Raw genomic sequence first — 22,536 nt, 5'->3', positions numbered from 1 at the left:
ATAAAAGTTGGTACTTGTTAAATTTTGATTTCTCTTTTGATAGTTGGTATGTCAACAAAAGATTGCCTGAGTGCCTTTTAACCATCTATTGTCATAATAGATGTGCTTTGAAATGGCATCAGTCAAAATGAATAATTCAAAAAACTTCAGGTGTTTACTGTGTTTATATTGTCATTAAATCCAGACTGTCCATTCATATTGCTGCCACATTACAGTGTGAAGTTAAGATGCAAGCATATAAAAAAGGACAGGAAAAGACCAATCAGTTCATCAAGCCAGTCGCACCTTGACTTGATGCAACGCACATACCATCAACCTCATTCCACAGTTCCCACCCCCATCAGTCTCCATATTCCGGGGAGATAAAAAAAAACTCTCATTCCTCTTCAATGCCTGATGAAAATCGAGCAAGCTCCAGCAGACCACGGTGACCAGTCATTCGTCCCAATTGACCCTTCTATAAACTCGTGATGTTTTTCACTCGCAAGGGCTCACCACATTTGCTGCATGACTCTCTGCAAAAAGTACTTCCTAACTACTCAAGCCATCTGCTATATTTGTAAATTTTTGGCCCCTCTTCCAACCTGTTAGTGCATTAAATTTTCAGCAGTATTAGCTTGGCTGATCCAAGTTGAATCTAATATTACGGTGTCTCCCCATGGATATCCAATGCCTCCATCAGGGTTGCTACAAGACCTAAGTCTAGTACATGATTTTGCCTAGTATCTTCTCTTAACATGTGTAAGGAAGCAATATCTACAAATATTTCACCCCTCCCCTCTCAGTACTTGGTAGATCACTATTGGACCACTTGACACCTGGGAAATTAAAATCCCCATAATATGAACACTTTGCCCTTTTTAATTTGTGCCCATAATGCCATATCCTGATGGGTTCCATGCTATGGAGACCTATAACAGGTGCTGTTGATCAATTTTAGACCAACAGCTTGAACCATCTGAACACACATTGCTGCTTCTGTACCCTGTAAAGCAATATAATTTTTCTGTCTAGAACAGTTCAGTCTTAGAGCTTTTTTTAAAAAAAAAAGCTACACCCCTCCTTTTTGTCTTGCTCTATGCATTTGGAAACCCTTCTATCCCTTTTAACAGAAATTTTGATCTATCATTTGCATCTAGTCATGTCTGAGATACCTGTAATATCTAAGCTCTCCATAGCTGCATATGACTAGTCCAACATTTTAATTCTAATATTTCTGGTATTAACATAAGCATTTTAAGGCACTATTAGCTTGCTGCTTTGGAAACCCTGCCCCTTTGTTACAATGCTAGTGTTGAAAAATAGCTGGAAGTAGTATGGCAGCAGCTGCCCTCTAGATGCTTGTCCTCAACAATCTATACTTAGCTTGTACAGTCCTAGTTCCAACTAATTTAAAGCCCTCCCAGTAGCTGTGTCTATATTTTAGGTAAAGTATTACCAGATAAATGAATCTGGTTGTCTAAATTATTATAATGTGCATCCCACATTCAATTGACCTTTTTTATTGTAGTTTAATGGCTATTGTTTTTTGTGTATTTATCTTTGCAGCATTTTGCAAGATAGCTTGCTTTGTGCACTTGAACCTGGGGGATAGTTTCAGAGGAGTGACTTTCCAAGTGGCAGAATGGCTCTGTATAAGATCTGTATGTTATGTAGACTCAGTTCTTTTTTTTTTCTCTCTCTCTCTCTCTCTCTCTCTCTCTCTCTCTCTCTCTCTCTCCAAAACCACCATCTTGAGAAAATACTGAGGAGTGATAAGCCTATAGGCAGTATTGGCTCTGAGATTTAAGTAGAAAATTTTGTTTTATGAACTGTGACTGTTCTAATACTTTGCATGTTTTCTTAAATTATTTTAGGAGTTGGTGACTGAAAAGCAGAAAGCCAATGTAGTTGAGACCAAATTAAGGGAGCAGCGCAGTGCCCTTGAAAAAGAACTAGGAGCTCTGCAGAACAAGCTACAGGTCAGCTACCAGGATCATATGAATGAAACCCAGATGCAGGTAAGTCAAAAGAATCTACTCTTCTTACAATCTCTAACTGATTGACCTGCCAAACCAAGTGAATTTGAATTTCTGTTACACTGTAAAAATTATATTCAGTTTATTTGGTATTATCACTACTGTGCTGTTTAAAGATGCCAAATCAGTTTGGGAGGCCAAAAATGGAGAAAATCTACAGATGGGGGAGAGTCTTTTGCCATTGATGCAAAAAATTTATTATAGTCTGTTCCTTTTATCCCAAGCAGAATTAAAATTCAGTTCTACATATCACATAGGCTCTTTGTTTTACTGTAAAGTAGTACAAATTGGTAACAAAAATGAATATATTCCTAATATATAAACTTTAGTTGATTCCAACTTTATGCTGGAGTTTATGAAGATTGTGGTTTCATGGGGAAGAAAATGTGCAGGTCACTATCTTCACTTTTTTGTACTACTCTTGTATACATTTAGAATTGTTTTGCAAAATAGATTTAAATTATTGCCCTGAAATGGCTGGGGAAAAATAAAGACAACAAATATTAAATATCTACAGGCATCTGAAGTTTTTGCAAGACATTCACGTAAGATTTTAAAACCAAAATATACTTTTAAGAATGAGAAATTTTGCTTTTCACCCTTAACTTCAAAGTGGGAGCATAATGTCAGTTCCAAGATTACTTAAACAGTTCCTCATCTTAATCTTGCAAAGTATGTTTTAAGTGATTATTAGATTTTTCAGAAACTATTAGGTGAGAAGTGTGCTGAACTGAGACTCTAGTAAGGTGTTACTGCATTATGGCAAAGACAATCAAAATTCAATCTTTCCTTCTATTTGGCAGACCATGGGGGTGATTTTAAACCCCAAGAATGGTGGGTTGGGGGCAGGTAGGAGTTAAAAATAATTGTTTTTTTGGGTTGTAACCACAATTTTCGGACTTGGCATTCCCATTGGGAAAGTACTTTTATTCACCGACGTTCAACCCTGAAATAAAGCCAGGTTGCAATTGCGACCCAAAAAACAACTATTTTCAACTCCAACCCACCTACTCTTGGGGTTTAAAATCACCTCCCATGTTTGTGACTGAATTGTATACATCTTTAATATATAGTTTTTTAAAAGGTAGTATTTTTGCTAATGCCTATTTTAAACTTGGTTTGGCTTTGTAGCCCCGACCAATGTAATTACAGTGCTAATAGGGATGGTCAGCAACATTCATGGAGCTTTGGTTCCTGTGATATCAGACTATGATAAAATCTTAAGTGCAATGGAGAGATTAACATATTTGAATACTTGTACATTCTGAGTTAATAGAAGTACTGAGCTTGTGACAGTTGGCATAGGATAAAATTATGATTTTGATGATGCAGAACTGAAATCTCCAGATTTGTTAATCAAGACATGCATTTTATGGCAATATGGATACACCATATCTACACCAAGTCGATACACCATACTTGTATCTAATTTTGTGTTCTCATATTTTAATATGGAAAGCTGGAACTGTGTTTAGTCTATTACAATGGGGAGAGTTAGTCTACAGATCAGTTCTTAAATTGTCCTTCAGCTTCTGATTTTCAATGTGAAATATGTTATTTAAATAGCAAGCTTTGTCTAAAGGCTAATCCATTTTAGTGTTACTAATTTTGTTGTACAATCTCAAGTTGACCTTTTCGACTGCAGTTTTATGCTGTAAATTAGCAAGGATTATCTAATCATACCTTTTCTATAATTCAGTTACTGAAAAATGTTTCCTTCAGTTTCGCCAGCTTCAAGATCAAATAGAAGCATTGAAACAAGAAAACAGGATCCTGAGAGATGCTGTGAGCAAGGCCCCCACCCAAATGGAGAGCAAGTGAGTTGTCCTGAACCTGGGAGTTAAAATGTTAAAAGTGCAAATTAGTAATTTTGGTGACTGATTGCTGATCATTCCCACAATAGCAACAGTGTAAAGTGATTCCCTACTGACTGGAGGTCAGAGATTGAAACCCTGTCTTAACTGACTGAACGGTTTCACAAGGAAAACTCATTTAATCAGTCTTTTGCACATGAGGAAACAGACTTCAGTGTGGGTAGGGAGTGGAGAAAAGTTTAAGCGAATCTGTTTTTAGATCATTCAAGGAGCAGCATTTTTTCTTTGACATATGCAGATGGGTCACTCCTGTCCTAAGGGAACCAGAGAGAGAGATTGATTATTTGAATTACAAACTTAAGTTCTTGTTTACTCCCTTCATGCATGTCCTAGCCTGAGAATAGGGGTAGATTTCTTGTTTCCTTGCCTCTGTTGATGTTTCAGGACAAGGTACTAGGAGGTGAGTAAGAGTGACTTGGGCTGATTCAGATTCCCCAGTTCTTCTCATGGGATGGCGAAGATGGGAAGTTTCTTAGTGAAAAATTGAGCTGATGTGCTACTGTGACACATTTCTTGATAATTCATCTACACTTTGAAGCTCTAAGTGCTGGTATGTAACTTCAAAATGCTCCTTTCACAAGCTTAGTGATGTGAGAAAGTAAAATTCTACAATACAGTTTTTGCTTATCTTGATGCTAACAAACCAATTTTATTTCACAAACTATGCTCATAGCATAATTAGAATGTGTTTGGAGTGAGTCTGACCATATTTATCTGTATAATTAAACGTCTAGTCCCTCAAATATGCTTTATATCTCTGACGAAAGCAATAATATCTTGCTGCATTGAGCCAAAGTGCTGCGTTACATTAGAGATTCCAAAGGATTGCATTCAGAAATGTGAACAGACCATCTACCTGTTCACGCCAATCCTGGAATGACTGTTTGCATTATGCTCAGACTTGCAGACTGCTCTATAGCTTTAGTTTAGAAGTGAAAATTTTTAGTGATGACAACCATTCTAGCCTTATTCTGCGCTGTGGTCACTTGTCTGCTCTCGCTAGCTCACTTTCATTTACTTAGTGAAAAAAATCCCATTTGCTCCTGCTTCACCTGAACCCACACCACCCCACTTAAATGCTTCCCACTGCTGCCTTCCTGAGCTGCTTTGCTCCTCAATATGTGTCTCTCCACCTGCTCTCATTCCTGGGTTGGCCTGAGCTATTCTTCTCCGTGTTCTTCTGACTTGCTCTCAGGGTAGCCTGAGCTCTTTTCTGCCTTCTCCTTCCCCCTGGTGCTGCTTGTTGCTGCTCCCAGAAGATAATCAAAAATAGGAGACAGAGACAAGCAGTCGCAATTACATGATACTATTTTTTTTTTTCTTTTGTGAGCAGGGAGGGACGTTAATTATGTTATATTGCATTGTTACTAGGGAGGGTAATCAGAAAATTCCAGCATCTCCGTTTAAATGTCAGCTCCATATTCGATCATGGTGCATTGAGTCTGGTCATCAGCAACGAGGAGATGGTTAACAAACCTATTGGAGTAATGCCATGGGTGATCTAATTGTGGTTTATGGAGTATAATTTTGTGAGGGCATACTGTCTGTGTGAGAGAGACACACACAAGCAGACAAGACTGGCACTGGGGATGAGGAGAGAACAAACTTTTTCCCCCTCCCCCCACCCCCTCTTTGGGAGGGGGGTGGATATTGTTGTAGTGTTACCTTGGTAAGCCATGGTCCCTCCAAGAACTGTGCTATCTGCTTGTTAGGTTATTGGATTTTTACACTGGATAATCTGTGTGTTGTCCCTGACCACTGCCATAAGTACACCTTATGAATCAGAATGTGCTTTTTCCTGCCTGTTATCCAGGTAAATGAAATGTGATTTAAGGGTTGAACATGGAACCCTAGTCACTTCTTTCCAGCTAACACTCAGCTTAAACTGACCCTTAAAACATGATTGCTACCTTACCATGGTGCTATCTGATTAGCTTTATACCCTTTTGGGCCTCAGACTGATAGATGAGCTGGCCGTAAGCAGACAAATATGCTTATGATTGGAAGCTCTTGGCTCCAAAGACCTATCAAATGAATTAAAAATCTTATTCCTGCCTCTTTCGTAGAAGTGACCAGTGTCTTCATTCTAGATATAGCGGTCAACAAACCCATTACTTCAAAAGATCCCAAACTTGTCTGTCACATGGGGTGTTTGTATTGAATGCCATGACCCCTTTTGAGAAATCTGCTGATTTGTTGCAGTCACTTGGATCAGCCTGTGATTGTAAGAACTTAGCACTTGTTAGACAGCTATTAAGGATGTGGCTTTGGACAGGATAGGGATAAGACTGTATGCTTATGAGGATATTTAGTTACCTTTTGTACCACAGGACTAAGTTCCAGGTATATATTAATGCCTTTATGCAAACCAGACTGTTTGTTCTCTGCAGCTTGATGAAACAGTTAACATAACTTAAGTTTAACCCTGAGTGTATTGCAACCCCAAGAAAAAGAAATCAAGTAATATATCATGACCAAATATACACTTTGGTTTCTGATGGGGATGTGAGGGAAAAAATTCACCATACTCCTTAACCTACTGTCAAGCTGCTGACACTGATGGTGTGTGTTCTCACTTGGCCTCTTCTCTAATGTATTTTTGGTCTGTACTTCTAGAAGTTAGTCTGTGAATTGAACCAATGTGTGAAAATTGAATTACACTGAAATGCAAAACTGCTAGCATACTGGTGAATGGTGATTAAATGTCTCAGTTCTGCTCTAGAATAAAATGTGCTACAAAATGGAAAAATTACCATTTAAAATTGTATAGTGTACTACTTTAAACTATAGATAATTGTAAACAATTTTACAACACCAAGTTATAGTCCAGCAATTTTATTTTAAATTCACAAGCTTTCGGAGGCTTCCCCCTTTGTCAGGTGAACGATGTGAACCACATCATTAAACTATAGAGCCATTAATTGGTTTGTAAATGTTGAATGCAGACAGTCAACCGAACTGAACAAACTGCGACAGGACTATGCCAGATTAATGAATGAACTCACAGAGAAAACAAATCGCTTTCAGCAGGAAGAGGCACAGAAAAAGAACCTGGAGGTTTCCTATCAACAACTCAAGGTATAAAAACAGCTTGTATTTCATGCTAACACAAATTTGAGAAATTGCAATTTGGTGTCAATTCTTCTGGTCCAGATCTTGGGCCTTCTATTTTAAGTTAGGATCAATGGCAAATATGAGTGGTTTGATGAATTAGATCAGTAGCTGTGCAGATTGTTGGGAATTTGTGTTGTCAAATGAAAGCTGAGAACAAGTGAATAAAAATTAGATGGTCTGAACTTGCTGTCTAACTGCTAAATATATAGTAATCTAGATAGCTGTAAAACATTTAATTAAATGTTCTAGGCAGGCGCTTCGTATATTCAGCATTCTATACTTTGAATGTGAACCAGGAAACTGCTGCAGAAAATGATTATTTTAAGATACTAAATAATCGTGCTTATTTTGGACCTAATGTTGTCACATGGATTCTACCCATTTTCCCAAGTTAATTATTTGCTTAGCTTGTAAATTGATAACTTTTTATACTGTGTTCAACTCATCCTGGGAGTCTTTCTTGAATAATCTAAAAATTTAAAAAATTCATTCATGGGATGTGGGCATCGCTGGCAAGGCCGGCATTTATTGCCCAACCCTAATTGCCCTTGAGAAAGTGGTGGTGAGCCGCCGCCTTGAACTGCTGCAGTCTGTGTGGTGAAGGTTCTCCCATAGTGCTGTTAGGTAGGGAGTTCCAGGATTCTGACCCAGCAACGATGAAGGAATGGCAATATGTTTCCAAGTCGGGATGGTATGTGACTTGGAGGGGAACATGCAAGTGGTGGTGTTCCCATGTACCTGCTGCTCTTGTCCTTCTAGGTGGTAGAGGTCATGGGTTTGGGAGGTGCTGTCGAAGAAGCCTTGGCGAGTTGCTGCAGTGCATCCTGTAGATTGTACACACTGCAGCCACTGCGCCGGCGGCGGTGAAGGGAGTGAATGTTTATTGTGGTGGATGGGGTGCCAATCAAGCGGGCTGCTTTGTCCTGGATGGTGTCTAGCTTCTTGAGTGTTGTTGGAGCTGCACTCATTTCTCCTGACCAAGACCTCTTTGGGTTAAGAAGAATTTTATGAATCAGTTTTGTTCTTTATATTTGGGATTTTTGACACTTTTTCTTTAAATGTCAGGTGGTAGAAAAACAGATTCCTTTCAGTAGTTTTGATTACTTTGGAAATTGCTCAAATTTGCCTCTTGTAGTTCATACTGAAATCCTTTTCAGTTGTGATCTTGTAATGCTTCTGGCTGTTTATGTATAAATCTTGTTTGCCTTTTACTGATCATCCCATGTTGAGTTGCTGTAATCAAATTTATTTTAATCTAGTTATATAGGTAGTATGACTTTTTTTCTAACTTTGTGGACAGGTCGTCATTCAGCCCATTGTGCCTGTGCCGACTCTCTGAAAGAGCCATCCACATAGAATGGTTACAGCACAGTTGGAGGCCATTTGGCCTGTTTCCATGCCCTTTCCACATGCCCTGATGAATTTTTCCTCTTTCAAATATTTATCCACTTCTCTTAAACTATTATGGATTCTGCTTCCATCGCTGTTATTGCTAGGGAATTCCAGGCCCAAGCAACCCACTGCATAAAATATCTCCTAAGCTCTCCCTGCATTCTTTGGTCATAATAAGTTCATGCCCTTTACTAACTGACTCACTGATCAGTGGGAATAGTTTTTCCTGATTTACTTTATCAATACCCTTAATTTTGAACGCCATCAGATCTCCTCTTGATCTTCTCTGTTCTAATGAAAATAGCCCCAATTTCTCAAGTGCCTCCTAATAACTAGTCTCTCATCCCTTGAATCAACTAGTGACTCTCTCTACTGCACCCTCTCATGGCCTTGAAATCTTTCCTAAGTAGGGTGCCCAAAACTGGGTGCAATGATTTGTATAGGTTTCGTATTATCCCTTTTTGCTTTTGTTCTTAATGCCCCTAATTATAAAACTAAGAACTCATGCTTTTGTTTTTACAGCTTTATCAACTTGTCCTCCCACTTGTGTATCTGAAACCCCAAAATATATCTTTTTAAAAAAAAATGTAATTTAAAATGAGATAGCTAGATCTATCTAGCTAGCTATCTAGTTTTTAAACATTTGTCTTTAAGAACCAATTTTGAAGGTACCAAAGTAAATCATATCACACATGGTATAAGAAATCAAGATGTGGCTAGAAAAACAAGGTGAAGATGGCCTAAATATCATCCTTGTTTTATGGAATAAATAAAATATCATGGTGAGCAACAAGACAAATGTATCCACTAATGAGGCTGACTATAGTTCACTTTTGACTTTGGCTGAATGAATCTGACTTAAATATTTTATCATTCCTCTGTGCTGACTATAATTTCCTGTGTCTGAAGCAGAATATATTTGTATTAGTCAAAAGTAACTCTTTTTTAAAATGGTCTTTTAGACTAATTTCTGTTTTTGTACTTTTGAAGCTGCAAGATGTAAACTACATTGACCGTTTCTGCTTTTATTCAAAGACTCAGCTGCAGGAGGAAGTTGAAAGGAGGCAAGAGGATATGCAGAAATATCTTAGAAACATAACTACAGAGCATGAGAAAAGGCTAACAGAAGTTCAGGCTGCAAAGCAAGGTAATTGTCTGTCTGAAACAGATGTTTATTCACCTTTGAGAGTAACAGCTAGGAGGTTGCTGCTTTTTTTCCTCCAGTTTCTCTGTTCTCCTTGAGACACAACTCTTTGCAGGGGTACAGTTTGATAGTTGCTGGTCACCCTCCAGTAGCTCACAAAATACCTATTTGTGTGTATGCCTTGATAGACAATGACTGACATCCCACTTGCTGACAATCAAACTGAATACTATTAGTCATCTGATGTGTGCACACTTTCATCCACATGAGATGAGCAAGAACCAACTGCTGCAAACACGTCTGCATTTGGGTTGTAGACATTTACCATTGTAATCTACTCCCTTGCATTTGCACTCCTTTATGCGGGTGAGTGGTCTATAGGGTGAGGAAAAGGTACCTGTTTATGTAGGTAGCTATCTTCTTGCTCCCGAGTACGAGGCAGCTGGGGTTAATACCACCCAGTCCCTTGAGTTTTGTGTTTTGCAGGGGTTAAATGGATCTCTGGGAATGCCATGCCTGCTTGTTTTTTGATAGGTCAAAATTTTCTTGGGTGATTGAGTCCCTTTAGGTTTAGGGAGATTATTTTGGATTTTGCATTGGGTGTTTGTTTCAGCTGGAAATATTGATGTCTGCTGTCTCTTGATTCTGTGGGTGGGTTTCCTAGTTGGGGTGTTGATCCTTATCTGGGTGGTTGTATCTCAATGCTTTTGCACTCTTATGGGGTACATTCAACTGTGGTACCCCCATGTATACAATAATGTATTTTTCCCTGTACCAGATTCCCTTTCCTTGTACTTTTTTTAACCCCTCATTTACAATTGAGTTTTTGCCTGGGGAGTCATTTTCTGTTCACCTTCGATCTTTTCACCTAGCTAGGCTAGCCACACTGTTTCCAAGACTGCTGAAACAGTTGGTAGGCTGTGGATTGCTATCTGTTGACTGGATCCCACAGGTGTTTATGCACCTTTGGGATTATGGAGCATATTTGTACATACACTTTTATATCAAAGAACTATCTTATCTGTTCCATATAAAATTAACACATTTGACCATGAGTGTTGCACTTTGCATTAAGTATTTAATATGTTCAGTTTGTAATAAATTGGATAGCCAGGTGATGAAGGATAGAGTACTACAGCCTGATCTCCAGTTGCTTCCAAGCCTATATTCACAGAGATCCACATTACCCACTCCACACCCTAGATAATCTCTCATAAATGGATACGAGAGTCCCCAATTGATGCGCACCACCTGAATACAGTTAACACTGATATAAATCATATGGATACAGTTAACATAGAGCAAAATCAACAAGGTTAACTAATATTTACACAAGTAGGGAAAGGTAACATAACCAATCAGAAACATGGACTTTTTGAAAAATCACTCCATCAAATCATGCAATTTTTTTCTCCGAATCCAGCAAGCTTGGATCAACAGCTGCTACTAAAGCAAAAGAATCAAATTGCACACTTTAATAAAAAAAAAAATTCCTGTTGTCCTAATTTTCTTTGCTCATGTAGGTCAATATATACAAGAGAAAACTTTAGATTTATATAGTGCTCATGATCTCCGGAGCGATTGACAGCAACTGAAATACTTTTGATGTGTCATTGATTTGTAGAATATGTTTTTGATTGAAAAATGCAGTAGTCAACTCATTAGCTCCTTTGTAAGATAAATTAGGCTGGGTTGTGTGGGGCAGGGGAGGAGAACATGAATGGAGAGTAATATTCTGTTTGTGATCCACACTGCACAGCATCAAGATTCTTGATGTTGCTGTTCCTGCAGTCCTTAACCCAAACCATGTCAAGATATGAATCTTTTTGAAATTCATGCACATTTTAAACTAAGTAACTCTTGGTTTAACATTGTATTCTCTGTGCATCTGACTTAACCAATGCTAAGTTTTACATCCAGTTAGTAATGGAGACATGCTTGCTTATTGTAAACATCTGAGGATCTACAACGTACCCATCGCTATGACTGCAGAGTTTACGTTAGTGCACTGAACAGAATGTGACTGACTAATTATACTCTTCAGTTTAAAAAGGTGTGCCAGCAGTTTAGCTGCCCAGATATTAAACTGGGCAGCTAGTGAAACAATCTGGTGATATTGCAAATGGGGGAAGCAGGCCTTTGAAGTAGTGCTTTTGTACCAGCTCAAACAAGTGTCCTTTTAACTTGTCAATTGTGGCTATTGTATTTTTTTTCTTCTCGTAGATTTACAAAGTAAACTTCTGGTTACCGAAAATGAAATTGGCAACAAAAACAAAGAGGTACAGAGCTTGCAGAGCAAACTCGCTGATACTATGGTATCCAAACAGCAACTAGAACAAAAGATTGTGCAGCTGGTAACTGCAGAACAAAAACGAGCTACTACAGATGATGCTCTGAAGATACAAGTGCAGGTATTGGCAATCATGTGTCTCAGAATCTAGGTGACCAAACTGCATATGTGTTTATTTTTTTTTTGTTCTTCCAGAGATGACTACGGTTCTCTCATTCTGTTTCTCTTCCCTCCCCCCCCCCCCCCCCCCCCCCCTCCCCCAAGGAAAAAGTGCAGAAAATAGTATGCTTTTCTCATGCCATGTAACTGACACTACTTGGGCAGTGATTCTTACTATGAGTCCTTTTTATTGCAAAAATTTTTCTGTCAAGCCTATGTAATTAAAAATAGTGAAATCTTTGTCTGATTTTGTACGGTTTTGGTGTACTGAGTCATTGCATAATGATATTGAGAGTTCTGGTTTTGTTCCTTTTTGATATTCCATGTGCTGTTCCAGTCTTCATTAATTGGATCAGAGAAGGAGAATTGGAGTGTGAATCAGCTCTGAGACTAAGAACAATATTGCCAGAGGTCAAAAGAATGTTGCTTGGTACCATTTGATCAAGAATAGTGCACTGTGGGATTGTAGTTTTTTTTTGCCCTCACACAACACATACTTTTATTCAAGAACATTGGCAGCATTTAACAATGGCTTTCATTTTAAAAAAATTATTTGGAATAATTTAATCTTCTCTAGTTGCTACAAAGCTTGATTTCCATTAAGTAAAATGAAAAATATCACACTGGCTGATTTTTGGAAAATGAAGAGAATTGGGATGGGGCAGCACTGTCAATGTGAAATGTATGTTGTGTATTGTAAAGCTTTCATGTTCAACAGTTCATCTTGGCATTTGTATAGAATGTTCTTTAGTTGGAAGACCATCTCAAGCCCAGTAGATCTTTTCTTAAAAAAAAATCCAGCCAGAAATGAACAGAATACACTTTGTTGATGAGCAGGGGATCCTTGCTGATGCAAGCAGCACCAACTTCCCACTTTTTAAAAAAAACCACACAATTAGGAACAATTTTTGGAGGGAGGAAATTTTTAAACAGTTCTTACTTACCTTCCACAAGCAGTACTATTGTACTTGAATTCTTTAGGATTTCATTCATAAATATTATGTTGGTGGTGGGGGGAGGGCAAGTGGAAGAGAAACAAAAGCTAGCCATTATTAAACTGTGACTTTTGTCATGTGCCCCCCCCCCCAAAAAAAAATGAATCAAGTGTTCCGTATGCATCTTGCATTTACCTACATTATAAAAATCTTGGCAATTAATACATGTTTGTATTTGGTAGCTGATTCAGAAATCAGTAGTCTTTAATATAATTTTAAAATTGTCCATCTTTCCATAAATAGCCTGATTTCTACAAATTCCTAAAATTGACCATTTGAGCTCTGTGAAACCTCAAACTTCTCTGATTTGATTTGTAATGTGGAAAAAGTAACTGCTTGTTTGCATTAAGAAAACTGCAATTTGTTTTTTTTTCTACTGCTTCTCAATACTTCGTTGATCTAGTTACACCTCAACCCCTCCGTTTCTCTCTTGTTTCTTGCCCCCAAAAAAATGCTTGCCTAATCTAACCAAGATTCGTGCTTCTGAGGATTTTGGATGCAAGTATGCTGGGAATGTGTAGGAGGAGCCCTGTATCTACTGAAAATAGAAGAAAAATGAGGAAATATGATTATCAGTGCAAGGACAAACATAATCAACATGTTCAGGAAAGGGCATTAAAACAGATGGCTACATATATTTGATTATTTTCATAGTTTTGCATGTTTCTTTCCTCATTTAATTTAATTTTTCACCTGTTTTTCTCTCTGCTATGCATGGTTTAAAATAAAAGGATCTTTTGGAACAGAAAGAAACCACGAATGCTCAGATACAAAATCTTCATGCCCAAATGGCATCACAGGTATAGTGACCTTTGACGGTGTGAATTTCAGTTTATCAAGATCTAAATATGAATTGACTTTAAAGCTTTAAATTTAAAAAAAATATATTATTTGACTTGGTTAAATAATCTATGTTAAATTCTAAAGATCTGTTCACCTTTTTTCGTTGCAGTAGTTTCACACATTAGTTTGCTGAGTTAACTAATTTCTACCAGGACCTTTATGGCCCAATACAGTAGCTCTGTGTTGCTGAGCTAGGAAACTGAAATCAACCAGGGTTCCTATTTCTGGTCATATCTCATAGAATTATACAGCACAGAAGGAGACCATTCGGCCTGTCGTACCTGTGCTAAATCGATCAACTACGTCTGAAAAGCAGACGTGGATGTTGAATGAGGCCAAGTTGATGCCTCTGCAGTTGAGCAATCTACCAACGTTCATTGTGTAGAATCTTGCATCCTTTTGGGCATGGTACTTGAAGGGTGTTGGCACCTCTAGAACATGAGCTTCAGCCTTCAGGGGAAGAAGGGAGAATACATTCTGGGGCAGGGGGGAAATGTATATGCTCCCCCAAGTATCTTCCTTAAATTATGGATGTTAACTGACATTCACCTGCAAAAAAACTGACTGACCGACAAAGCCATGTTTAGTTTGTGGAATAATGTAAGTACGTTTAACAAAGGTTCACAGACAAATACTTAATGGTTATAGATCTGTTTCTCAATGGAATGTTAAGATTAATGGGATGTGCACTTTCAGCAGAAATGCTGATGTACATTTTAAGTTAGTTTTTTGATTATCTGCTTTTCGTACTTAAAAAAAAACTTTGACCTGAATTCAGAGATCAAAATATTAAACCTGTTGAACTTTCACCTCAACTGAAAAAATCCTCTTTGTTTTGGATGTGGTGAGATTGAAGTTCTGTAGATTTATTGTGTACAGTATTTGTAACTTTTTATTGGGAATTCCTGAATTGCTTGTATATTAATGTTGAACAAAATGTTGATCCATAAAATACTTTTGCGTATTGCAGCTTTTCTAGAAAAATAAAATTATTTTAAGCTATTTACATAGCTATTCCATTGTTGTACGCACATTAATGCAACCTTTGTAGTTATATCTTTTGCATTATTCTGTAGAAAATGTGATCAATATTCAGTGAATTTAAAGTTTGTAACGTGCTCAAATTTTCAGATTGTGATTAAAGTATGCAGTCTGCCAAATTACACACCTACCTTCATTTTTATTTTTATATGTAGGCTTCTACAGCATGTGTAATGGACGAGTTGCAGAAAACGTAAGTCAAATTGAAATAACTCTTAGATCGCTGACAGCCTCAGAGGAGTCTATGGCTTTACACGACTGACTGTGCAATTGCAGAGGACCCTGCTCAAGCTAGCTAGACTTGGCCACTGGAGAGCAGGAGACCCCTGTAATGAGCAGGGTGGTGCAACTAATTACTATCTGCATGAAGGTGCATACCCTTCTGTCGCAAAGTGCAGTTCTCTCCACAAACATGGCTGAAGCACAAGTGGGACATACCCAATCATAGTGATGTTTGGCATTCTGTGGAACTGGAGAAATATCAAACTGTGTGGGGCCTGATGTTGGAGACTCACTGAGCACAAACTTTTTTTTTCCCCACCCCCCCCCTCCCTGCACAGCGACTCATGAAGGCCAGCAATCTAACAAAATGCCATAAGTAGGCAGGGCTGCCCCATGCCTGTTCTGAGGCTTAACTAATTCCCAAAACAAAAACCAAACAAATTTTCTCAAACCCTTCACTCAAATTACTCTCAGTGCAAACAGTCATGCTGAGAATCCTGGACGTATCAGTGCACTCCTCCTGCAAGCACATTGGCTCTGTAAAATGTGTGTCTGTACATGTTTGAAGAAAAAATATGATGTAAATCTGCTGTGCCCAGCATTGCTCAACCATGTTTTTTAATCTGTTTTAATTTTAATGTTATGCTATTTCCAATCGATAATTTGTTTTACTTTGTTTTTAAACAACTATGTTTATTTGCCCCTACTGCCAAGCTATTTTAAAGCTAGAACCAGATCCAAAAACTGTCTTTTAGCTAGTATGGTGATTGAGCATTAAAATTTGACTGTAATCTAGTCTGATGCTGCAGTGAGTAAATGCACCATATGTTGTGGTACTAAACCATACAGATCAAGAAAATCCCAGGTTCAGTCCCTGATGTGTGCTTAACCGATCTTAGCTAGGGTCGGAGATTTGTTGCGGGCAGGTGTAAACTTGCTTGTGTTGCTGCTGCAAATGTTAAATAGTCTGCTAAAACTTTTTGCTAGAGCCATATACGGAGAATGGTAACTGGTGAGATACTGGAGGGCTTTTGATCCTATGGAGTCACGTCAATGCCTTTGGGAGGGAAGAGGAGGAGATTGTACTAGTTGTATTAGTTGTCATAGCTGGGTCAGCCTTTCCTTTTCTGGCCATTTTGGTTTAATAAGTGTTAAGGCCATTGTGAAAATTCAGGCCCACAGATTTGGCCATTGCTGCTGTAACCACCAATGCTGATGAGACAACCTGAGAGGTTAATCTGACACTTTGTACACATGAGCCATTATGTATTTGTTTCATTTTTAAGGATCGCAGAGAAAGAGAAAAAAATAAAGTTGATGGAAGAATCTTTAGAAGACAAACATCTTCATGTAACAAGCAAAGAACAGGATATACAAGTATAGTACTTTTTTAAAAAAAAAACTAGAACCACTTTTCTAGCATGCCCCTGAATTGTCACTTTCGGATTGTAGATTTATCTGACTTCAGTTCAACAGAGGTTGACTCCTTTTCTAACAATAAGAATGTTTCATGTATCCTGTTCACACTATAAATCACGAAAGTTTGCATCCAAAATGTCAAACCTTCTTAGTGCTGCATCTTTACATTCCTTTTGTTAAAGTGTATAGCAAGACAGATGACTTTTTTTGTTCTGCAGTAATTATTGAAAGGTGTGGGTCACCAGGGCAGAGATTTATGCCCTCGGAACGTCAGTTAGAACAATGACTGGTCACCTGATGGACAAGTGAGAAAAGTAGCTTCTGGCAGATTTTGTTTCTAGTCAGTGGTATACAATGTCCTTTAAGGCTTTACTAAAATGTTTAAAAATCAAGAGGCATTAAATCTGTTACCAACTAAGAAGTATATGTCTTTAAGCCAATAGGAAAATAAAACTTGTGGATAAAGTAATCAGTGTTGACACTTGTGTGTTTTAAGAAAAAATTGACTTTTTCAGTTCTGTTGACACTTCAGGGTGGTTTTATCGGAGCATTCGTTTTTCAGAATAACTTTGTCCTTCCTGTATGTGTTAAACTATGAACAATTTTTTGATACTTTGTCAATTTTTATGCAGAAATGGTGGTTGTACAGTTTAAGTGCTTTTTTTCTATTTTTAGTACGTTACTTAAAACTAGAGACTTATGCAGAAGATGTATACATAGAGTCTACAACACAGAAACAGGCCATTTTCTGCAGCGTAGACCAGATGGGCAACAGGTCCAGGCTGGTGTTTATGCTCCACACGAGCCTCCTCCCACCCCTCTTCATCTAACCCTATCAGCGTATCTTTATATTCCTTTCTCCCTTGTGTTTACCTAGCTTCTCCTTAAATGTATCTATACTATTTGCCTCAACTATTTCTTGTAGCGTGTTCCACATTCTTACCACTCTTTGGGTAAAGAGGTTTCTCCTGAATTCCCTATTGGATTTATTAATGACTATCTTATATTTATGACCTCTCGTTTTGGACTCCCCCACAAGTGGAAACATTTTCTCGACATCTACCCTTTCATAATGAAGACCTCTATAGGGACATAGGAACAGGAGTAGGCCACTTAACTCCTTGAGCCTGTTCATAGAAGAATCATAGAAAATTTACGGCATAGAAGGAGGCCATTCAGCCCACGTCCACACCGGCTGAAAATGAGCCACCCAGCCTAATCCCACTTTCCAGCACTTGGTCCGTAGCCTTGTGGGTCACGGCATTTCAGGTGCACACCAGGTGGTACTTAAATGAGTTGAGGGTTTTGGCCTCTACCAGCCTTCCAAGCAGTGAGTTCCAGACCCCTATCACCGTCTGGGTGGGAAAAAAATTTCCTCAGCTCCTCTCTAATTCTTCTACCAATCACTTTAAATCTATGCCCCCTGGTTATTGACCTCTCTGCTAAGGGAAACAGGTCCTCCCTATCCACTATCTAGGCCCCCCATAATTTTGTACACCTCAATTAAAACACTCCTCAGCCTCCTCGGTTCGAAAGAAAACAACCCCAGCCTATCCAATCTTTTCTAAAAATTTTCTAGTCCTGGCAACATCCTCGTAAATCTCCTCTGTACCCTATCTAGTGCAATTGCATCCTTCCTAAAATGTGACCAGGACTGTGCAGTACTCAAGCTGTGGCCTAACTAGTGTTTCATACAGTTCCAGCATAACTTCCCTGCTCTTATATTCTGTGCCTCGGCTAATAAAGGAAAGTATTTCATATGCTGCCTTAACTACCTTATCTACCTGTTCTGCTACCTTCAGGGATCTGTGGACATGCACTTCAAGGTCTGTCACTTCCTCTACACCTCTCAGTATCCTCCCATTTATTATGTATTCCCTCGCCATGTTTGCCCTCCCCGAATGCATTACCTCACAGTTCTCCAGATTGAATTCCATTTGTCACTTTTCTGCCCACCTGATCAGTCCATTGATTCTTCCTGCAGTCTACAGCTTTCCTCCTCACTATCAACCACGTGGCCAATTTTTGTATCATCTGCAAACTTCTTAATCATGCTCCCTACGTTTAAGTCCAAATCATTAATATATACCACAAAGTAAAGGACCTAGTACTGAGCCCTGCGGAACCCCACTGGAAACAGCCTTCCAGTCTCTCACAAGTTGACCGTTACCCTTTGCTTCGTGCCACTGAGCCAATTTTGGATCCAACTTGCCACTTTCCCTTTGATCCCATGGACTTGGACTTTTTTGACCAGTCTGTCATGTGGGACCTTGCTAAAGTCCATGTAGACTACATCAAACGTGCAACCCTCCTTGTTACCACCTCAAAAAATTCAATCTAGTTAAATCAGACACGACCTTCCTTTAACAAATCCATGCTGACTGTCCTTGATTACTCTGTGCCTTTCTAAGTGACTGTTTATCCTGTCCCTCAGACTTGATTCCAATAATTTGCCCACCACAGAGGTTAGACTCACTGGCCTGTATATTACTCTGTCTATCCCTTGCTCCCTTTTTAAACAATGGTATAACATTAGCAATCCTCCAATCCTCTGGCACCACACGTGTATCCAGTGAGGATTGGAAAATGGTGGTCAGAGCCTCCGCTATTTCCTCCCTTGCTGCTTTTAACAGCCTGGGATACATTTAATCTGGGCCTGGTGATTTATCTACTTTCAAAGATGATAATCCCCTTAATGCATCCTCTCTCACTGTTTGTTTGTCCCATCCAATATTACACATCCTCCTCCTTAACTACAATGTCTGCATTGTCCCTCTCTCTTTGTGAAGACATTCATTAAGAACCATACCAAAATCTTCTGCCTCCACACAGGTTACCTTTTTGATCTCTAATAGGCCCTACTTTTTACTCCGTTATCCTCTTAATGTATTTATAAAACATCTTTGGGTTTTCCTTGATTTTACTTGCCAATATTTTTTCATGCCCTCTCTTTTTGCTTTCCTAATTTCCTTTTTAATTTCACCCCTGCGCTTTCTATATTCCTCTAGGCTTTCTGTAGTATTGAGTTCTCGATATCTGACATAAGCTTTCCTTTTTTGCCTTATTTTACCCTGTATGCTCCTGACATCCAGGGGATCTAGATTTGGCAGTCCCACTCTTTCTTTGTGGGTACGTGTTTACTCTGAGCCCCCTGAATGCCTCCCACTGCTCTGACATTGATCTACCTTAAGTAGCTGTTTCCAGTCCATTTTTGCTAAATCATGTCTCAGCTTAGTAAAATTGGCCTTTCCCCAATTGAGAACTTTTACTCCTGTTCTATCTTTTTGTCCTTTTCCATAACTATGCTAAAACTAACTGAATTATGATCACTACCACCAAAATGCTCTCCCACTGTACTCCTTCCAATTGCCCAGCTTCATTTCCTAAAATTAAATCCAGAACTGCCCCCTCTCTTGTTGGTCTTGCTACATACTGGTTTAAAGTTCTCCTCCTGAATGCAATTTAAGAATTTTGTGCCCTCTATACCCTTAACACTGTTTGTATCCCAGTTAATATTAGGGTCGTTTAAATCCCCTACCATTACTGTCCTATTGCTTTAGCACTTCTTGGAAATTTGCCTACATAGTTGCTCTTCCATTTCCCTCTGACTGTGTGGTTGGGGATCTACAATACATTCCCAGTAATGTGACTTTTTTTGTTCCTTAGCTCAACCCATATGGCCTGATTTGATGATCCTTCAAACATACCATCCTTCCTCACAGCTGTAATTTTCTTTAGCCAATGACCATCTCCAACAAGAGGGAGTCTAACCACCTCCCTTTGACATTCAACGGCATTACCAGTGCCGAATCCCCCACCATCAACATCCTGGGGGTCACCATGGTCCAGAAACTTAACTGGACCAGCCATATAAATACTGTGGCTACAAGAGCAGGTCAGAGGCTGGGTATTCTGTGCTGAGTAGCTCACCTCCTGACTCCCCAAAGCCTTTCCACCATCTACAAGGCACAAGTCAGGAGTGTGATGGAATACTCTCCACTTGCCTGGATGAGTGCAGCTCCAACAACACTCAAGAAGCTCGACACCATCCAGGACAAAGCAGCCCACTTGATTGGGACCCCATCCACCACCCTAAACATTCACTTCCTTCACCACCGGCGCACTGTGGCATGGATTCATCTGCTCTATCTTCCTACTTCTATACTCACTGGTGTGTGGCACTGGGAGTAATTTGGAGATTACTACCTTTTTGAGGTCCTGCTTAATTCTTTTCCTAGCTCCTTAAAATCTGCCTGCAGGACCTCATCCCCCTTTCTCCCTATATCATTGGTACCGATATGGACCATGACCTCTGGCTGTTCACCCTCCCCTCAATGTTCTGCAGCTGGTCAGTGACAAACTTGACCCTGGCACCATGGAGACAATGTACCATCCTGGAATCACGTCTGTGGCCACAAACGCCTGTCTGTTCCTCTAACTATAGAATCCGCTATCACTATTGCTCTCCTGACCTTTCTTCTCCTATTAGATTACTAACTAAAGTTAATAGGAATAAATTAATGACTTCAAAAAAAACACTCACCAGCTACCCACCAATCAGAAGAAAAAACAGTAATACTCACCAACCAATCACCTATCTGCTCTCCTGTGACGTCACTTTGAAATCTCTGCCAGTGGTGAGTGATCAAGCCTCTCCTCGAACTGTTGATCTCTGGCCTCCTTTAAGCCCCTCTCCTCTCATTCAAATCCGCTGTTCCGCCATTCAGTGAGATCATGGTTGATCTGTGACTTAATTCCATATACCCGCCTTAGCCCCATATCCCTTAATACCTTCGGTTAACAAAAATCTATCAATTTCAGATTTAAAATTAACAATTGAGCTAGCATTAACTGCCGTTTGTGGAAGAGAGTTCCAAACTTCTATCACCCTTTGCGTGTAGAAGTGTTTCCTAATGTCACTCCTGAAAGTCCTGGCTCTAATTTTTAGGCTATGTCCCCTACTGCTAGACTCCCCAACCAGCAGAAATAGTTTCTATCTCTATCTCTACCCTGTCAGTTCCCCTTAATATCTTGGAAACTTCGATCAAATCGCCCCTTAATCTTCTAAATTCCAGGGAAGATGACCCTAGTTTGTGTAATCTCTCTTTGTAATTTAACCCTTGGAGTCCAGATATCATTCTAGTAAATCCAAGCTGTACTCCCTCCAAGGCCGATATATTCTTCCTACGGTGCGGTGCCCAGAACTAAGTACTCCAGGAGTGGTCTAACCAGGGTTTTGTATAGCTGCAGCATAGCTTCTAAACTCCACCCCCGCCCCCTGCCGTTATATTCTAGTCCTCCTAGATATAAAGGCCAGCATCCTATTAGCCTTTTTTGATTTATTTTCTGGACCTGCCCATGACATTTTAATCTATGTACATGGACCCTCTAAGTCTCTTTGGCCCTCCACTGTTTCGAGCTTTTAACCATTTAGAAAGTATTCTGATCTATCCTTTAAGTCCAAAGTAACCCTACACTTGCCTACATTAAAATCCATTTGCCACAGTTTTGCCTGTTCACTTAATCTATTAAAGTCACCTCTCAGCCTTTTTTCTAGAGAAGAGACCGAGCCAGTTCAGCCTTTCCTGAAAAGTATATCCTCTTGGTTCTGGTATTATCCATCTGAATCATTTTTGCACCTTCTCCAGTGTCTATATCCTTTTTATAATATGGAGACCAGAACTGTGCATTGTACTCAGTGTGGTCTAACCAAGGTTCTATAAAAGTTTAACATAACTTCTCTGCTTTCCAATTCTATCCCTTGAGAAATGAACCCCAGTGCTTGATTTGCTGTTTTTATGGCCTCGTTAACCTGCGTTGCTACTTTTTAGTGATTTGTGCATTTGTATCCCATGATACCTTTGCTCCTCTACCTTATTTAGGAGTCCTTATCCTAGCAGTATGTGGCCTCCTTATTCTTCCTATCAATGTGTAGATCCCATTTTTTTGATATTTAGTCAGAAAAGATCGAATACCACAAGTGTCCTGTTTAGTGAAAAAAAGGTAATCTGAAAAACTAATATCC

General features: G+C 39.2%; 1 protein-coding gene across 5 annotated transcripts in view; it reads left to right on the top strand.

Moving 5' to 3' along the window:
- Window positions 1-22,536, top strand: part of ktn1 (kinectin 1) — a 142,546-nt gene that overhangs the window by 57,825 nt on the left and 62,185 nt on the right. For all 5 annotated transcript variants that reach the window (XM_067991569.1, XM_067991568.1, XM_067991572.1 and 2 more), the window contains 8 exons: window positions 1,857-2,000; window positions 3,741-3,835; window positions 6,838-6,970; window positions 9,434-9,545; window positions 11,766-11,953; window positions 13,718-13,786; window positions 15,026-15,063; window positions 16,379-16,469. In XM_067991569.1, coding sequence (XP_067847670.1) covers window positions 1,857-2,000; window positions 3,741-3,835; window positions 6,838-6,970; window positions 9,434-9,545; window positions 11,766-11,953; window positions 13,718-13,786; window positions 15,026-15,063; window positions 16,379-16,469 — 870 coding nt within the window. The remainder of the gene's footprint in view (window positions 1-1,856; window positions 2,001-3,740; window positions 3,836-6,837; window positions 6,971-9,433; window positions 9,546-11,765; window positions 11,954-13,717; window positions 13,787-15,025; window positions 15,064-16,378; window positions 16,470-22,536) is intronic.

Source organism: Heptranchias perlo, chromosome 10 (genome assembly GCF_035084215.1).
Source record: "Heptranchias perlo isolate sHepPer1 chromosome 10, sHepPer1.hap1, whole genome shotgun sequence".
Lineage (NCBI taxonomy): Eukaryota > Metazoa > Chordata > Chondrichthyes > Hexanchiformes > Hexanchidae > Heptranchias > Heptranchias perlo.
Note: the sequence above shows the minus strand (reverse complement) of the source record. Positions and strands in the feature narration are given on the sequence as shown.